The 16,389-nt window shown below is 36.5% G+C and overlaps 3 protein-coding genes across 7 annotated transcripts; 1 reads left to right on the forward strand and 2 right to left on the reverse strand.

Moving 5' to 3' along the window:
* Window positions 1-1,281: 1,281 nt before the first annotated feature.
* LOC124301372 (spatacsin) lies at window positions 1,282-11,150 on the reverse strand. Of its 5 annotated transcripts, XM_046756308.1 has the most exons (23): window positions 10,961-11,150; window positions 10,544-10,873; window positions 10,297-10,463; window positions 9,798-10,151; window positions 8,937-9,737; window positions 8,662-8,834; window positions 8,302-8,576; window positions 8,050-8,220; window positions 7,767-7,967; window positions 7,500-7,691; window positions 7,124-7,418; window positions 5,955-6,175; window positions 5,699-5,859; window positions 5,226-5,544; window positions 4,983-5,151; window positions 4,520-4,903; window positions 4,276-4,434; window positions 3,725-3,873; window positions 3,532-3,642; window positions 3,045-3,338; window positions 2,517-2,588; window positions 1,999-2,321; window positions 1,282-1,741 (listed from the first exon to the last, which is right to left on the reverse strand). In XM_046756308.1, exons 2-23 carry the CDS (start codon window positions 10,814-10,816, stop codon window positions 1,531-1,533), a joined length of 5,475 nt encoding a protein of 1,824 aa, XP_046612264.1. In that variant the 5' UTR covers window positions 10,817-10,873; window positions 10,961-11,150; the 3' UTR covers window positions 1,282-1,530. The 5 variants fall into 5 exon arrangements, with proteins under 5 accessions (XP_046612264.1, XP_046612265.1, XP_046612268.1 ...); XM_046756309.1 differs by having other exon boundaries at window positions 1,999-2,318; window positions 10,544-11,150; XM_046756312.1 differs by lacking the exons at window positions 10,297-10,463; window positions 10,961-11,150 and having other exon boundaries at window positions 10,544-10,637.
* A 1,502-nt stretch (window positions 11,151-12,652) lies between these two features.
* On the forward strand, window positions 12,653-14,996 carry LOC124301382 (GTP-binding protein Rit2). The gene is made up of 5 exons (XM_046756345.1): window positions 12,653-13,222; window positions 13,291-13,347; window positions 13,409-13,482; window positions 13,571-13,762; window positions 13,871-14,996. The coding sequence occupies exons 1-5, from the start codon at window positions 13,072-13,074 to the stop codon at window positions 14,105-14,107; spliced, it is 711 nt and encodes a 236-aa protein (XP_046612301.1). The 5' UTR covers window positions 12,653-13,071; the 3' UTR covers window positions 14,108-14,996.
* A 473-nt stretch (window positions 14,997-15,469) lies between these two features.
* LOC124301384 (bis(5'-nucleosyl)-tetraphosphatase [asymmetrical]) lies at window positions 15,470-16,340 on the reverse strand. Its single transcript, XM_046756347.1, has 2 exons — window positions 15,911-16,340; window positions 15,470-15,821 (listed from the first exon to the last, which is right to left on the reverse strand). The coding sequence occupies exons 1-2, from the start codon at window positions 16,020-16,022 to the stop codon at window positions 15,505-15,507; spliced, it is 429 nt and encodes a 142-aa protein (XP_046612303.1). The 5' UTR covers window positions 16,023-16,340; the 3' UTR covers window positions 15,470-15,504.
* Window positions 16,341-16,389: the final 49 nt, after the last annotated feature.

Genomic DNA, 16,389 nt, shown 5'->3' on the forward strand with positions numbered 1-16,389 from the left:
CATTTATTGAAACCAACATGTCCCAAAAATTAGAAGTCTCAGAATTACCGCCATCGTGTATAGGTCATTTTTTGTGATCAATTTTTGTCCGATGATACGTCGAAAACGAGTTGCAGATTTTAATGATCTTGGTTTAAACTCACGCTTTTTTAAACTTAAAATTGATTAGATTTTGGCTTTGATCATTCAAGTGTTTTTCGAATAATTTAAATGCAATTTTAAAACATAAGATAAAAATGATGATGTCTTGAGAATGAATCAACGAATTCAAATGAAAATTCGTAGCAGGTTTTTTGGGTCGCGGATCACGAATATAAAGTCAGATTTGCAACATTTAAATTTAGTATTATAAGGTTTTTACGATCGCTGGTCATGATTCCAACGTGAATTGGAAAGAACTGTAATTTATAGCTGCAGGTCAAATATGGTAGTCCAAAGCCCAGCACTTGTCTACTTATCGTTTACTATGGTACCTGGGGTGGAGTTTCAACAAGTAAAAACTCGTTAATCACGAAGTTGACATAGCGCTTCCAAAGTACGAATAAGAATGACATTGTTGTTATTGTAGTTATTTTTCATTTTTTTTTATTTTTTATTTGAAAACGGAATGAGTTTAAAAACAGGAAATTCAAAGGCTGGCTTATCGTTAGCTGAAACTCGCTTGGTACAAAAATCAAACGTAGTCAGCAGTGGCGTAACCTTGAGAAATGTTGTTAACTAAATCTTAATAGTCGATTTCAACGTGGCGCATATATATCCAAATATCGAAGTCCACGTATCTCAAACGCGTAAACGGGTTTAACAACCCCATTATATACACGATTCGGAATAAAAATAATTCAATACATTCTCATTTGACACAGAAATTAAAAAATGGCACGGAGATATTATACAATGTTCTCGAATCAAAGTTTGTGTTACTAAATTCTTGAACAAGTTTGCTGTGCTTGAAATTAATTCTAAGTCGTGTTGTTGTTCTGCACAGTCGTTTTTTTCATCAACTGTACCTATCTACGTGTAGAAAATAACCGATAACTGTGTTTGTATCGTATGATAAACGTTTGGTGGAGAGTTGAAGAAAATGCTGGGAGCTATTCAATTCCGTAAATAGTTTATGACTTAATCCAATTACTTATATGCAGTTGAAGCCATCAGCGCATTAAGTCATAAAATTTCATTTAATTCTCTTCACCGCCTATCCGTCTTTTATTCATGGCTTATCTTGGCATCCAAACCAACAGCGGAAACCACCCGTATTTATGAAATCATAAATGTTGGAAATTGTAATAAAACTTGCTTTATTCAACTTTATCTTACACTTAAATATCGTTCATATATACTTCGTCATTGACTAAAATGCTAGAGAAACAAGTAACTTTTTATTTTTCTTATGACATTATTTAATGGTAAGTGGCCTAACTGATCAGATACTGGTAAAAACAAAATGATAAATATTGTCTGTTATGTTATAAAATGATTACACTCAGTCAAAGTTTAAAATTTTAGGATTAGCCTGGAAGAAAAGCGATTCTACTCAAAGGCTGTGCTCGTATATCCCTTCCTCCATACTGTATCTTTCAGATAAGCACTGACCGCGGCATCTCCCAGTATAGTTTCTATCACATTTTTAAATCCCAGCTGACTAGCCAGAGTATATTTGCACTTCACGTCTTTCAACCTTGATATCAGCTGTTGCATGTTCTCTACCATTTCCTTGGTTATATGTTTCTCCAACTGATACCTATTGGGAAGACAAATAATGTGCATGTAATTGGACAGTACTTATCTAAAGCGAAAATCAAAAAATTTCAAGATACACAAAAAGAAAAAGTTATATCAAATGTTCAAAATTAACGACATTTCACAGAATGCAAATTGTTAATATAATATACAACCCCATTAATATGTTAATTGTTCAATAAATCAATATGAAACAATAATTTGCACTGAAGTTTTGACTTATACCGTGTCTTGTACAATGATATAAACCGTGTTCACCTTTTAACAGAATCTTTGACAATGGCGGTGGTGAGCTCGTTGATTGTCATAAAGTCTTTTAGATACTTTGCGTTGGTTCGTGTGATGCACTGAGCATACAGTACGCTTCCCCAGTCAACTGGATGATTATAGGCGCGAATAAGAATGTTAGCTTGTGAAAAATTTAAATCGTTACAGATCATCCTGTCAATGTCAGCGCTCCCCAAATTCAGGACGCAAAGAACTTGTTGATTCTGATGCACAGAGTTAAGAAAGGATATTTGGAGTGCCACCAACTCAGCAAGATGACAACACTGGTACGCAAGCGAAAGCTTACTGTCCTGCTAAATAAAGCGGAACTGATGTAGATTCCAGGAGAGAGAACGCGTTTTCTCACTCACTGCACTCGGCGTGCACTGATTACAGTAATCGGAAAACGCCAAAGGATTACAGGAACTTAGCTCACTTCGTTATATAACATATTAATAGCACTCGCTAATTCGTGAAATCTGAGTAGTTTAAAAAACCGGCATACTTACTTGGTGGGTTTGAAACCCTGAATATAATCGCCGTTTGATGTCGAATAGCGGGTTCTCATACTTACGCTGATCCTGAGAACAATAAATCTGCTAAACTAAAACAAGTTTTGCCAGAATCCATCAATATAAAAGAGAAAGAAGTTGGAATATACTATCACCGAAATCATAACATCTGCCAACATTTACTATTTCGTTTCATTTTTTTCAATTGGCTATTCAACAATTTGTTCCATTTCCATGTATGTACAATATCAAAAAATCCTTATAAATGGGTAATCTTCAGGCATAAAATAATTTGGAGCTCTTGTCTTTTTACTTTGTGTTTAAATTTGCATGTTGTCACGTTTGCAAACGATTGTATATAAACTTATCCACATGGGTGAGTAATATATTTTGAGGGAAAATATTATAAATCTATTAATTCAATTCATCACGTTTTAAATGTGCGGTAAATTTGTTCGAATTATACCGTCCAATTTCTTGTCCCTTATTCAACCGTATTTGAATACGAAATATATTACACATTACCTGCAAATAGTATTCTGTCGCATGGGTGTAATTGATCATTGCAAGATGCAGCTGTTTCTCCGTTATGTCGTTTTTTCTTAGTCTAATATCTCCGGGGTTGAGATTTCCCTCATTTCTACATTCGATCCTTGCATTTATCAGGACCTTCTTAATCGCTTCCTTTGCTTCTTGCTCCCATATTGAGGCAATTTCGGAGTAGAGACAAAAGTGGTGCGCAACAAGTTTAAACAGATCCTCGTTATCCGGGCAATTTCGCTTCAAGAAATCTAAAAGAGCCGTTTTTAGTCCCGGAATCTACGAAATAATAATCAAAATATTTTTAAATACACTCCGCTTGGATATGCATAGTTCGTTTTTGTTGCCTAGACTGAACTCGCAAACTTGACTAAAGAATTGCGGTCATTTGCGCCAATCTTAAGACGTAGGTTGTCATTCATCACAGTAAACCCACTACCAATTCACATTTGAAAACAAAAGATCTTCATACTTTCTCAAGACCTCTTCCAGTCAACAAGAACTCAAACTGCTCATTTTCTTTTATTATCTGCAGGATGTAGTTCATCTCAGTAAAGCGACCAACACCTGTCAATAGCCGTACCTGCAAAGGAACAGGTGCATAAAACAATTTTCCGTTATAGATATTCTTATATTTGTTGATCAAATTTCTTATCATAATTTACCAACAATCCCCATTGCTTAAGATTTTGAAGGGAGTTAGCTAACTGCTGAGATTTCCTCAGGATCGATGCTATTCCCTCCATGTTGCAGGCCGCGGTAAAACAATCATGAGACTTTATGAGAAGCTCAACGATCACTCTGAGGGTACTGGCTATACAAATAAATCATCAAGATATTACTGAGGATTCATTAACAATAAAATACGACAAATTAAAAAACGTAGGATCGTGCTAATCAGGGTGAACTAACTATGGAGGAATACTGTCTTCGGATTTCAAGTACATCAGTTGAGTGGTTTTTGAGATATCGTGTACACTGTAAAACATGTCATCGAGCAAAACGGTTGACGTTATGCTCAATAAAAATGCCACCTATTAGTTTATTTTAATTGAAAAAAAAAAATGCCAGTAAAGCTTCGTCTACATACTTTTTTATAAACTAAACATCAATTGAATTGAACAATTCGTTGTTGAAACATAAATTCCCAAAATTTACCGACTTTCTTATCCGTGTGCTGGTACATATCTGCTTAATGAGGGATACACGAATTTACCATCACGATTCTCTCCATGAAAACGTCCCAGCAGCCTCGTAGTAGTGTGAAGCAGCTTTGAACCGAGCAAGGAAGGCTCACTGCATAATTCTGTGATTATGTGGAAATTCCCATCCAAAGTGTATCCCCACATGGTCATCGGCTGGTCGATGTGGCCTCCTGCAAAATTAATTTATTACTGATTGAGTGAGTAGGAAGTTTTCGAATCAAGCACAGTACTTTCGAGAAAAACAGAAATAAACACCTTCAATGTGTCTGACAATCGAGCTCTCAATTTTTTCAGATAAAAACTCGGCTAACTGATGATTGTTGATGTTATAAGCAGCCACAACATCCTTAATCACTTCGAGCTTGTAATCACATTCACCAGCGACTATTTCCTCAAGAAATGCAATTGGGTCAGTCAAAGTTAAAAGATTCTGATAACTTTTTCCCAGATGAGTCGCCAGTCTGTAGCATAACAGAACTTTTCTTCCAGCAGCAATACCATGGGAGAGAATTTCAGTGAATCTTTCAAGCTGAAATATGCAGTCTATCTTGACCAGCTTTTCTGGGGTAGAATTCGCCGCATCTAATGCAACCTCCATCGATATATCGCCAGTCTCGTCTTCCGAAAACTTTTGGCTCTCTGTAAATTAGGAATGGACATTAGAGGAATTGAAAATATAAAAGTGAAAAACAGAGTTTTTGCAGAAAGATCCAATTACGTGAACTCATTGATGAAACTTTGGGAAATCCTTTGCCGCTGTACGCAACTTGCCACTGGTTCTTGAGTTTCGGTTTTGTCGATAGCAACAATCGTTGCTGTGCTGTTAACTCATAGGGACTGACCTCTCCTTCGGCTAAGCTGAGACACAGCATCAAAATTTGTAAATCCTACACGATAAAACCTTCTCTTTATTAGTTGTGCTGTAGCAAACTCTTAATTAAACTCTTACAAGTTAACGTACCCTATGTTTATAGTTAAAAATCTTCGCTATTCTTAGGGCTGTACCCAAATGTCCAGTATCAAGAAATCGCTCGAGCAATTTTTCCGCAGCTAGCTTTTCACCAGGCTCTGTCAGTTCACAACAGACTTGAAGTTCCGACAGGCCAGACATGAGTTCAGTTTTCAACTTATTCAGTGAAATTGGCGCATTGTTGAAATCGATGGTGTCAGGATCAGCCAGAATGCAGGACTTCCACATCGCCATTTCTACGCCATGTTTGATATTCGGATTTACAGAAGTTCCTTGCAGAATTTCATGTGCCAGCTTTAGTATCTCAAATCTGTACAAAATATAAATTTTAATTCGATAAATTTTATTTATATTGACAGAAGTCACAAGATTTTTGTACTGATTGTCAGTAGCATAATTCTTTTATCAAACACACTTAATATGACAAAGAAAATTGCAACTCTTCAAACTTTGTTAACACTTACCGTTCTTTGTGTGAAACAACTTTCTCGGCAAATTCGACATAAAATTGAGCAGCTGTTTCATAACTGACATGGTACTTTTCAAAGTCCTTGGAACAATTGATCCAGCACTTTGTTACCAACTGTCCATCCTCGACGAGAGTCTTTTCAAATTCCTTCCGCCACTGAAAAATAACATACATGTGCAAAAGTAGTTGTGGATGAGAATAAACAGAGCAAAAAATGTAGGTAAACTTATAAATGAGTAACTTATCCTTACTTCGGCTATTATTACGTCCGAACAATTAATATTCAATGCATTGCAAAGTCGCAGAGCAACTTTGTAATTGTCGCTCTGTGCTAACTGAGCTAAGCACCTTTGTATCTCCTTTTCAAGCAAGTTCGGATCGTCGAAAGAAGATAGGTATGTAAAGTTCAAGCTAACTTCAGTATCCTTAAGAATCTCCATGATCGTGAACAGCTGTCCAAAGTCTGGAGCATCTGGGATAAAATTAATTTACTTATTAAGGGACATATCTGAGTAGATGGCTGAAAAAGTCAGTGAATTTGGGAAATATATATTTCTGCATTGAATTATTCAATTCGATAGAAGTTTGTTTCATCAAAAAGTACATAGCTTGAACCTTATTTGCATATATTATCTATTAGAATGAGTATGTAGGATGCTTTGTTATTGATAACGTCAACCATTTTACTCACTGACATATTTTGCGTTGCCCACGTCAGCTCAAAAACGACTCAACTGATTTACTCCAAATTTGGAACCAGTATTCTTGGATAGATTATCGTCTTTGCTACGATACCGCTTTTTGTATAATCGTCATATGTTTTATGTCAATCAAGTATAAGAGTTATAAATTTTGAATGAGATTCAAATTTAAACTTCAAACGGTCTCCATTATGTTAAAACAAAAAATTGGATCATGACAAAAATGATAAACTGTCTCAGAATTCTATTTTTAAATTTGAAGTGAATCAGTCGAGCCGTTTTCGAGCTATTGTGGGCACTGCAAAAACATGTCACCGACTAAAATGGAACGTTGTTGTAAATGAAAATGATTCTTATTAAATGATTTTAATAAAGAAAAGATGTGAATAAAGCTCGATCTACACATACTTGGATAAAATAAACCTGAATCGAATTAAATAATTCGTTGCACAGGTATATATTCTCTCAAATAATTAATCTTGCTTTCTCTTAGTTCAGTCTAATCAAAAAAAAAAATACGTGAATGAAAGTCAATGTACATACTTATGAATAAAACAAACCTTAATCCAATTGAATAATTTCTTGTCGCTGTACATTACCAAACTTTATCTATTTTTTCAGCAGTGTACTCGTATATACCTCTTTGATTAATCAAATCGAGTTGCAATACGAGGTTTATTTCTTTTTCTAATACACGAATTCGATGAGTTGCTTCTCACCTGGCAGGTCAGCACTGAAGTTAGACGAGCACAGCACCTTGATAAACTCCATCTGCGAAACAGTGCTGGAAAAACTATAACCCAGAGCGATCGTTGCACATTTAATACTAGCAAGAATTATCCAGTATGAATTCTTCAAGTAGGATGGATCTGAGTCCATCCAACTGATGTTCATGTTGCTCACAAGACCAGAGCAAGCAGTTTTGAACGTATGCAGCTTTTCCTGACCAGATTCAAAGTCCCCTAGATTAACGCATTGCGTCAAAAACTCAGCGAAGAGACGCAGTGGATTTTCCTTTTCAGAATAAATACAAAATTTCCTGTAGTGAGCAATCAATTTCAAGACAAAAGAAATCGAATAGGCACTTTAGCTCACCGGCATGAATATTTGTAAGCTTTTGGTGATAGTTTTGGTGTAACCAGCAGCAACTAGCCGTGTCAACAACTTCAGCACCCTATCGGCAGGCCAAATTTGGCGATCCAGGCAATCTTTGTAATCGGTAATGATTGAGCGGTCGTTAGTTGATATTACAAGCCAGGAACACCAATATGCTGGAATCGCTGATGGCTGTGATTGGAAAGTTGTAAATTCTTTGTATGACTATTTAAAGATCACTTCGAATACAATCTGCAAGATTATCACCTCGTAACAAGTTGCCAGAACAACCAAAAACGGTGCTCCATGGCAGTGTGCTGTCTGCACCAATGATCCAGGTGGATCTTGACTATAGTGACACTTGAGAATTGCCATCCACAGATCATCGTGGGACAAGCACATGAAGCTTTCCATCGAATTCCCAGGAGCATGAGATCCAGACTCTGTTGGACTTCCGCTGCCAGAACTCTGCGATAAATTAATTGAATGGAAAAAATACTGTGAATTTAAAATGTATGGCACTTTGGAAAAAAATAGAAAATATACTCACGCAATTTCTCAGACCAATTTTTGAGTACAAGAATTGCCTTGAATCACGACTTTTCAACTGACGATCCACAAAATTGATTGAGTCTCCACTGCACAGATTTGGGTTATCGAGACATGCCAGCAGGTGACCCTTGATGCTAGGGTTTGCTAACTTTTTGACGAGTCTTAACATCTGAAAGACAGTTTCGAAAAGACACAGATATTTTTGATAGCATTTTATGGTAGGGTATAGTAACAAATGGAACATGAATACCTGATCTATGGGGTAATCAAATATCTGTCCAACAAGAAGAAATTCGAAGCATAACTCTCGCTGGACTAAATATTCAAGAAATGATTCTGGCAGCAAAGTTTTATGAGTTTGAGCAAACTTAATGTTCAAGTCCCAATCCTTGATGGCAGTAATCAGTTCACACGGATTTTCTTCAATAGTTTCTTTTAGATGCTGCTTGAAGCAATGTTCCAGATGTGATGATAAAGTTTTCAAGTCTGATGCATTCTTGTAGACAACTGACTCTAATAGTTCACCTAGTGGTTCATAAATAAGTCAAGATATTCAGAAAGTAGAGTAATTGCTGAAATCACACCAGTAATAAGACTTGTTAGAATTTACCAGCAGAAATTTCCAGTTGATCCTGAATGCGTTTAGCAACAGTGAGATGCAGCCTTAGAGTCTCCGAATCGACGCCGATTGCTTCAATGAATGAAACGCAAGCTGAGGTAATTTCTGGTAAGGTAATATTCCGCAGAGCAAGAATGTGAGCTTCGGTTGATGCCTGACATTTCCTAAAGGAGTTAATTCATCGACATTCAAAATCATTCGTAGGAATATTGGTTTGAAATAAGAAAAATAAATATTGAAATACTATAGAATAAGGGTAATCTCACATTTTTGAAGATATGTCATGGTGAAATTTCTTTTGGTCATAGACAAAAAGTCGCACAGCCATGTTCGGTCTTCCTTGTTTCAGATAATTAATATAAGTCAGCTTCTCTTTATGTCCGTATCTTTTGACCAGGTACTCATTATAAAACGTGGGCATTTGGTTAGTTCTTTGGCGCCACAGAAAGCTTCGCGAGGCATTAAAGTTCTTGAAACCGTTCAAAAGCTGGTACATGTTTGAATCTCGTGCAACAGTTTTCCCCAGAATGGCTCTTTCAAAGTGTGGAAAGCGGTGCAAAATGCTGTTCACAACGTCTCTAGGAACCATGAGAGTACTACCGAACTGAACACCTTCGTTATTCATAACAGTATCACCCAGAATTCGATGGGGAGCTCTGTCACTCTCAACAAACTGTGCAGTTTTCTTTCGATACAGTAAAAATATCAGACTCAAAAAAACCAAAGGATTTGTCTCAAGATAGTTAACTGCGTCGTCAGAAATGTAATCAATCGTCGCCAAAATGCATCCCTCAAACTCTTCAATACTCGCAGAGCTAGATGCAACACGTTCCAGGGCAATGGTAAACCTCTGTATTTTTTTGTCAACATCAAGCATATGGTCCTCCTCCAAATAAGATTTTGAATAGAGTCCAATATTCAACTTGGACAGCAGATTCCTGTTTTGTATATTACAGCTAGGCTGACTGAGTATCTTCTCGAATTTTGCTGGAACTATTTTATTGTTTAATAATCTAGTCAGCACGTGTTTAACACTTACAGCTTCATTGGATGTGAAAACCCCATACCTGAAATTTGGAAATTGCATGTTAGACAGACAACAAAGTCTGCAGACACGTTTTACATACCTGCCCAAGTAATCTAGGACTACTTCTTTGGTGATACTGGCAGCGCTTGACTGCTGAGTGGAGTCTATCACGTTGTCAGTAATTTTCAAATGCTTCAGTGCTTCATACAGCTCTTTGTCTTTAGATGAAGGATTCAATTGATGGACTCCATAGTTGATGTCAATCCAAAATAAAATCAGGTCAACTTTATTCCTCATTAATAGATAATCCCAAACAATTTGGCTCGACAAATACTCTACCAATTCTCCTTGGAATGTATGAAAGTATAAATCCGTACATATGATTATCTTCAAATCTTCTGGCATCTGGATAATCTCTTCAATTGACTTATTGGTTATAGGATCATCTTCCACGCTAGAATTAGAAAAAACTAACTTTCCTAATGTAAATCATGGTATATTTGATAAAATAAGTTGACTCAAAGCTTTTGCATTTATGCAACAAGTAGAGTTAGTAAAAGGAGAATTTTTGAGCCAATTTTCTTTTAAATCACACGTACAAATATTTGGCCTTATAGTCATTCATGATGTTAAAAAGCTGCCACGCTTTTAATTCTGATGCCTGGAGCCCGTCTATTTTCCTCAAATGTTGTACCAAGTAATCGCGCAGTTTCTGATCTCTGCTATTGATGCAAATGACGTTGATGTATTCCTTGGGATTTTTTCCCTGTAGTATTAAAGAATAAGAATGATAGTGAGAAAATGATCAGCTTGATCAAAGATAGATGAGAGAGAACTAAAGCTCACCGCATTTTTTAGTATGTGGGTGGCTCTGAAGACTTGCTGTTTGTCAAGCAGCTCCTTTACCCAAACGTCGACTTCGCGATAAAAATAAGCTTCTGCCTCTGTAAGTGGGCAGTTTCTCCTTGTCGCAAGACATTTTATGGCCAAATTAATGTGCGTCCCTTTTGCCGATGCTTCTCTGACTATCTCACGGTCCCCCAGTATACGCCAACCTGACCAAACACCTGCCAATTCACCCGTTAGACACTCAACTGGAATACCGCCCACAGTATCCATTGTTCAAACACCATTTGATTAACGACAATCACAGGGATCGTGAGATAACAGGATGAGCTGTCAAACGGGGCAAAGTACTGCACGTGACAATAGTACAATCTAACCTAACCTTTCCTCCTTTCCTTTACATGAAAAAATACTTGCACATTTATCTTTCGTTCTGGGTAATCGATAACGTATTATAGATCAGGATTAAAAGTTTTTCAGATTTACTGACAATTATTCTACTCGTTGACCGATCAACAATTGACAACTGGTGGCAGCCATCTTGATACAAATCCAAGCCTGGTAACATTTTTCATTTTACACAGGAAACAGCGAGAAGCCTGAAGACCTAGGAGCGTATTACATTTTTTCACTTTTCACATTTCCCACCATCGAAGAATTCTGATTTGTTGACTAAGCTTTGCAAAGTAGTATGATACACACGGAAGGTTTCAGATTAATTAGTTTTGTTGATGTCATTTTTTTAATTTTCAAAATTTCCTCCCATGTGAATTTAAATTTATAAATTAGGATCGAATAGGGATGAAAATAATTTCCACGCTAAACTACGAATTTCATTTTACGATGTTGACGAAAATTTTTACGATTTAGTACAGAAATTCGAACGCGTGCGTAGTTTTGGCGTAGAATTCTTTTGTAGATCATTGTATGTACTTTTTCATAGATTTTCGTAGATTTCTTTAATCTGCTCTAACTCGTTGTCGTTTATTTTTCGTAATTTTCGTTAATTTTCTAAGCTTTTTGGTCTTGATATTCGTAGAAAATCACAGTATTCCGTAGATTATTGTACTTTTTTATAAAATATTGTAATCTTTCGCAGATTATCGTAAAATGGTACAATTTTCTTTTAGTTTTAGCACTTGATATTCGTAGTTAATCGTAATTTTTCGTATTATAGAAAATTATGGTATGGCTCGCATTTACGTGATCGTTATTCGTATAGTTCAAATGGATATAATTTATTGTAAAATATATATTGTGAAAATTCTGATATAGAGAAATAACAAATGTTAATCTTTTCATTATTCATTCATTTGTTGAACTGACAGGTGGATTTCACGAAATAACTAAAATTTATTTCTCTACAGCAAGAATTCTACGATATTCTACAACACATTATATATCCATTTCAAGCTTTCATATAAGAAAAACGATCGTGTAAATGCGAACCGTTCTATAATCATTTATAATAAACAGCTATAATATACGAAAAAGTATAATATTTCACTAACCAATACGATAATCTACAAAAAATCCTAAGCTCAAACTACGCAGGTGTCCGAATTTCTCTGATTAATCGTAAAATCGGATTCAAAAACAAGAAAGCGACTAAATACGTAGGTATGTATAATAATAGTATTAGTATTTCATTCTTGTTATTACATGTTATTATATTATGTTTTTAAGTTTTCAACATTACATTTCACTCTTCCTAATTCTTGGTTCTTCACTTGAATATACCCTGTTTTATACTGTTACGATTCAATTGTTAAATGCAATTAATCACAACAATACAAAGATTAATTCATATTAATATTCTTATTATGCAATCAGTTTTCTTGTAAAATTCGGATTAGTGGCTATCCAAAAAATCTGTCTCTTTTTTTCGTTTGCGTGAGATATGCTTGAAATCTACACCATATAATCCACATTCCTGAGGTAAATATTTCCGTTTACGTTGAAACGACGCTCATCAGTCGAATTTATCTTAGCCCAGGCGATCAAACAGCCAGCACGCACATCTGTCGTGATTTAAAGGCATACATACCTATGTGTATGTATGCAATCACGCATTCGTGAAATGTGAAATGTATACACGCGATCGTAAAAGTGACATTTGTGTACAAGATGGCGGTTTTCGGGTCGACGCTACGCGTGCGTAATGATTTCAGGGTCGTCGAGAGCGGCTGTCGGAGTATGATTTTTAGTACATCCGTATTAAACGCGGTCGAGTGTGTTCGGTGAAGGTTTAATCGATGTTAAATATCAATCGAACGTTATAGCGGTCGGCCCACGGTGGCCGAATGATTACCCTCGTAACCAAATATGCACGAGAGGCGATTGGAAATCGATCACAGCTGCGTAATCCGCGAAACGTCACCAGCTATCCCCGATCATCCACCTGCTTTTCGTCCAGTTAATACCATTCTAGTATGTGAACACCGGGTCTCTGAGCCGAGAACCGGGTTATGATAACAGAATAACGCGGGCTCAGACTCATTCTGAGCCGACCTAACGACCCCATCGCTATGTCTGTCAATGAGCCACCCTCGGCCGATGACAACTTCGTCGTCGCCCCTCTAATCAACAGCATTCCCATACCCACTCAACCGACCACCAGAGGTGGTCTCAGGGTTTATAAAATTGTTGTACTGGGAGATGGCGGCGTTGGGAAATCAGGTAAGACGTCGATCGATACGAGAGGCTAAACTTGCGTGACCATTAATACTACTGGTTTTTCGTTTCAGCTGTTACTCTGCAGTTTGTTAGCCACAGTTTCCTCGACTATCACGATCCCACTATAGGTGAGCTATAAGTACCCAAGTCGTTGGCGTAGCAAGGATCGTTTCATGTTAATGTTTTCAGAGGATTCGTACCAGCAGCAAGCAGTCATTGACGGAGAAGCCGCTTTACTGGATATCCTGGACACAGCTGGGCAGGTGAGTCCTCCACCTACTTCGCTACGAAGTAGATTTTCATCTAATGACAAATGTCCATTACTCATTGCACCACCTTCTCTCCTCTTAGGTTGAATTCACCGCTATGAGAGATCAGTATATGAGGTGCGGCGAAGGTTTTATGATCTGCTACTCAGTTACAGACCGACACAGCTTCCAGGAGGCGATCGAGTATCGTAAACTAATCTCCCGTGTTAGAGCCCAGGAAGACATTCCTCTGGTACTAGTGGGCAATAAATTTGACTTGCAGCACCAGCGCAAAGTGAGATTTGTTCGCTTTTCAGTCAACAACTTTCTTCGGTGATACTGAAATAACGTTATTTAAATCAGAAAGTGAATTGTTGAGACAGATTCTTGCTCTACTTTCTAGGTGACTACTGAGGAGGGTAAAGCACTTGCTAGGCAGTTGGGATGTCCTTTCTATGAGACATCTGCAGCTCTTAGGCACTTTGTGGATGATGCTTTTCACTCGCTAGTTAGACAAATTCGTGCTAAAGAAAGGCCGCAAGGAGCGAGTCGAAAGCACAGTCGCTGGTGGCGTCTCAGGTCTATATTTGCTTTTGTATTCCGCAGAAGACATCGGCACGCTGATCACTATTCACCCTAGTAATAGCATCTCTCAGTCGAAATTCGTGGCACTTTCTTCTCTGAGATGATGATAAGGGGAACAATAATTATTTGAGAATTGACTATAAACGACTCTTCCGAAGTTGTTTGATGATCATATTCAGGTCTTTCGTGAAGTATTTTTCAATAGGCAATGTCAATATACAAGACATAATTAATGTGTTTTTTCTCTTTGAGCAGAGAGACATATTCATATGTAAAAGTAGTTTTCAACTCTAGTCATTTACAGAATATTACTATTCACTAGTCATTGGGTTGAAGATTTAAGTTTTTTTAAATTTTTTTCTAATTATTGTTTTTTAGATACAGAAACAAATACAATACACATACAGTATACTTGTATGCATACATATATTTATTAACTTCGTTTACACACATGTTTAATTACGTTAAATTCACAGTTTATTGTTATAGGTGTATGTATGTACAAATAACAGCAGAGTAAATATTATTAATCATCGAATTGGAGTATAACTCGTATTTAATACCTGTGTATGATTATCGTAATTTTAATTTCTCTAACACAGAAGAGCATGCTTAGTGGGTATATGTTTAATCTGCACAGTTTATTACTCGTAGGAGACACGAAAGATAAATAATTAAAAGCTTAATTTACCTATCAATATGAAGAAGCAATCAGACCCTTGAATCGTCGCCTGACAATAATCAAATTGAATAAATTAAGCATTACGGTAAAGATGAGTCTCTTATAGTTTTCGTATAAAAAATAGTAATAGATATGCTGTTATTGAGTGCTTGACTTATAAAGAGGAGCCACAAAATAAAGTTCAAGTTAAAAACATTAAGTAATGTTGATATGCAGCTACGGTTTAAATATTATTTTTCTTACTGTTATTATTATTTATTATTTATTATAAAAACACTGAAGATGTGATTTATATTTATACAAACAAATGATATATAATTATTATCGCGTACATAAAATGTATGTAAACACGTAAATTAGATAAGAATATGTTTACCATATTTGTTTACTGTATCGCTTAATTAAGTAATAAAAGAAAGGAAAACATGCACCTCTAGCTTCACTAGCAGAATAATATTTGTCAATAAAAGAATCATTCTCAATATAGTGTATCTCATGCAATTTATAAGTATACCCTATTTGAATACTGTATGTACCAACAATGATGTACGATATAAAAATTGAGCAGAAGAAAAGTGAAGTATTTAAATAACCAAATTTTCCACGATTACAACTTGTAATATAACTCGTGGTTTTTGAGGAAAGAAAAATAAAATGTGTATAAAGATTTAAAGCTGACCATTCTGTCCGTCGAAATGTTAACTACAGTATGCATGAATATCGAAAGCAAAATAATGCGGAAAAAATTATTTATTTTTATATGTTAATTATTACAGTTCATTCTCTACGATATATCTGTCAAAGTATTTCAGGGTGTTTTGCATTTCTTCGTATCCCGCCAATCGACACGCATCTTGGAGACAAAGCCATCGGAATTCCTGATGCTCGGACGATAGTCTGGCGTCCTTGTTTCTGTTTATCAGCTCGGCAAGCCAATAAATAACTGTTTTTGGTTTATCATTAACGTTGTAAACAAGCTCTTGTCTAGCGTTGTCAAATATTTTCAAATCCTCGCGCGACAAACCAGCCTCTTCTTCGGTCTCACGCAAGGCGGTTTGTAAATCTGTTTCACCAGGATCCACGTGACCTGCAATTGTCAATTGTCATGAATAAAAATTAACAGATTAGGAACAAACGCTTATTCCAAATCTTTTCATGAATATAATATCAAACAACCTTTCGGGGGAGTCCAGTGATGAATTCCGTACGATGTCTGCATCAATAAATACTCAACTTGTCCGAAAAACCTACGAAATATCACGAAACCGCAGGCTCGTGGCGGCGCCATCCCCGTGTTTCACTCACTGATATATAACTACACTATATATCAGTGGTTCCACTGTTTCTGAAAATTAGATTGCTTATACATGCACGTATGCATGCAAGCTTCACCGACTAAAAGAGGATTTTCCGTTCAGAGCAGGTTTAAAGCTGCTTCCTGCTGGTCTATATCACGTTTGTCAGTTTTCACTGGTGAAAAGAGAATGAGAATCAGGCCACGGCGCTCATTAAAATAAAGTTCAAGTTACATTGATTATGGTTATGACCGACTGCAGCAGCGTCACGACTACACTGATCTCTATTATACAATAGGGATCAATGTGCGTACAGCCTGCGAATCATGCGAGACTACGGAACGGGAGGATACTACAGAG

This window comes from Neodiprion virginianus, chromosome 3 (genome assembly GCF_021901495.1).
Source record: "Neodiprion virginianus isolate iyNeoVirg1 chromosome 3, iyNeoVirg1.1, whole genome shotgun sequence".
Classification (NCBI taxonomy): Eukaryota; Metazoa; Arthropoda; class Insecta; order Hymenoptera; family Diprionidae; genus Neodiprion; species Neodiprion virginianus.

Bases quoted from the DNA above. Each gene is read 5' to 3' on its own strand.
- LOC124301372 (XM_046756308.1), bottom strand. From the start codon at position 10,816: ATGGATACTGTGGGCGGTATTCCAGTTGAGTGTCTAACGGGTGAATTG. The intron at 5,545-5,698 runs GTAAGTGTTAAC...TATTTTGTACAG, and splicing joins GTTGTTTCACACAAAGAACG to ATTTGAGATACTAAAGCTGG. The intron at 3,339-3,531 runs GTATGAAGATCT...ATTATTTCGTAG, and splicing joins CTGGAAGAGGTCTTGAGAAA to ATTCCGGGACTAAAAACGGC.
- LOC124301382 (XM_046756345.1), top strand. From the start codon at position 13,072: ATGTCTGTCAATGAGCCACCCTCGGCCGATGACAACTTCGTCGTCGCC. The intron at 13,348-13,408 runs GTGAGCTATAAG...TAATGTTTTCAG, and splicing joins CTATCACGATCCCACTATAG to AGGATTCGTACCAGCAGCAA. The intron at 13,483-13,570 runs GTGAGTCCTCCA...CTCTCCTCTTAG, and splicing joins TCCTGGACACAGCTGGGCAG to GTTGAATTCACCGCTATGAG.
- LOC124301384 (XM_046756347.1), bottom strand. From the start codon at position 16,022: ATGGCGCCGCCACGAGCCTGCGGTTTCGTGATATTTCGTAGGTTTTTC. The intron at 15,822-15,910 runs GTTGTTTGATAT...TGACAATTGCAG, and splicing joins TCACTGGACTCCCCCGAAAG to GTCACGTGGATCCTGGTGAA.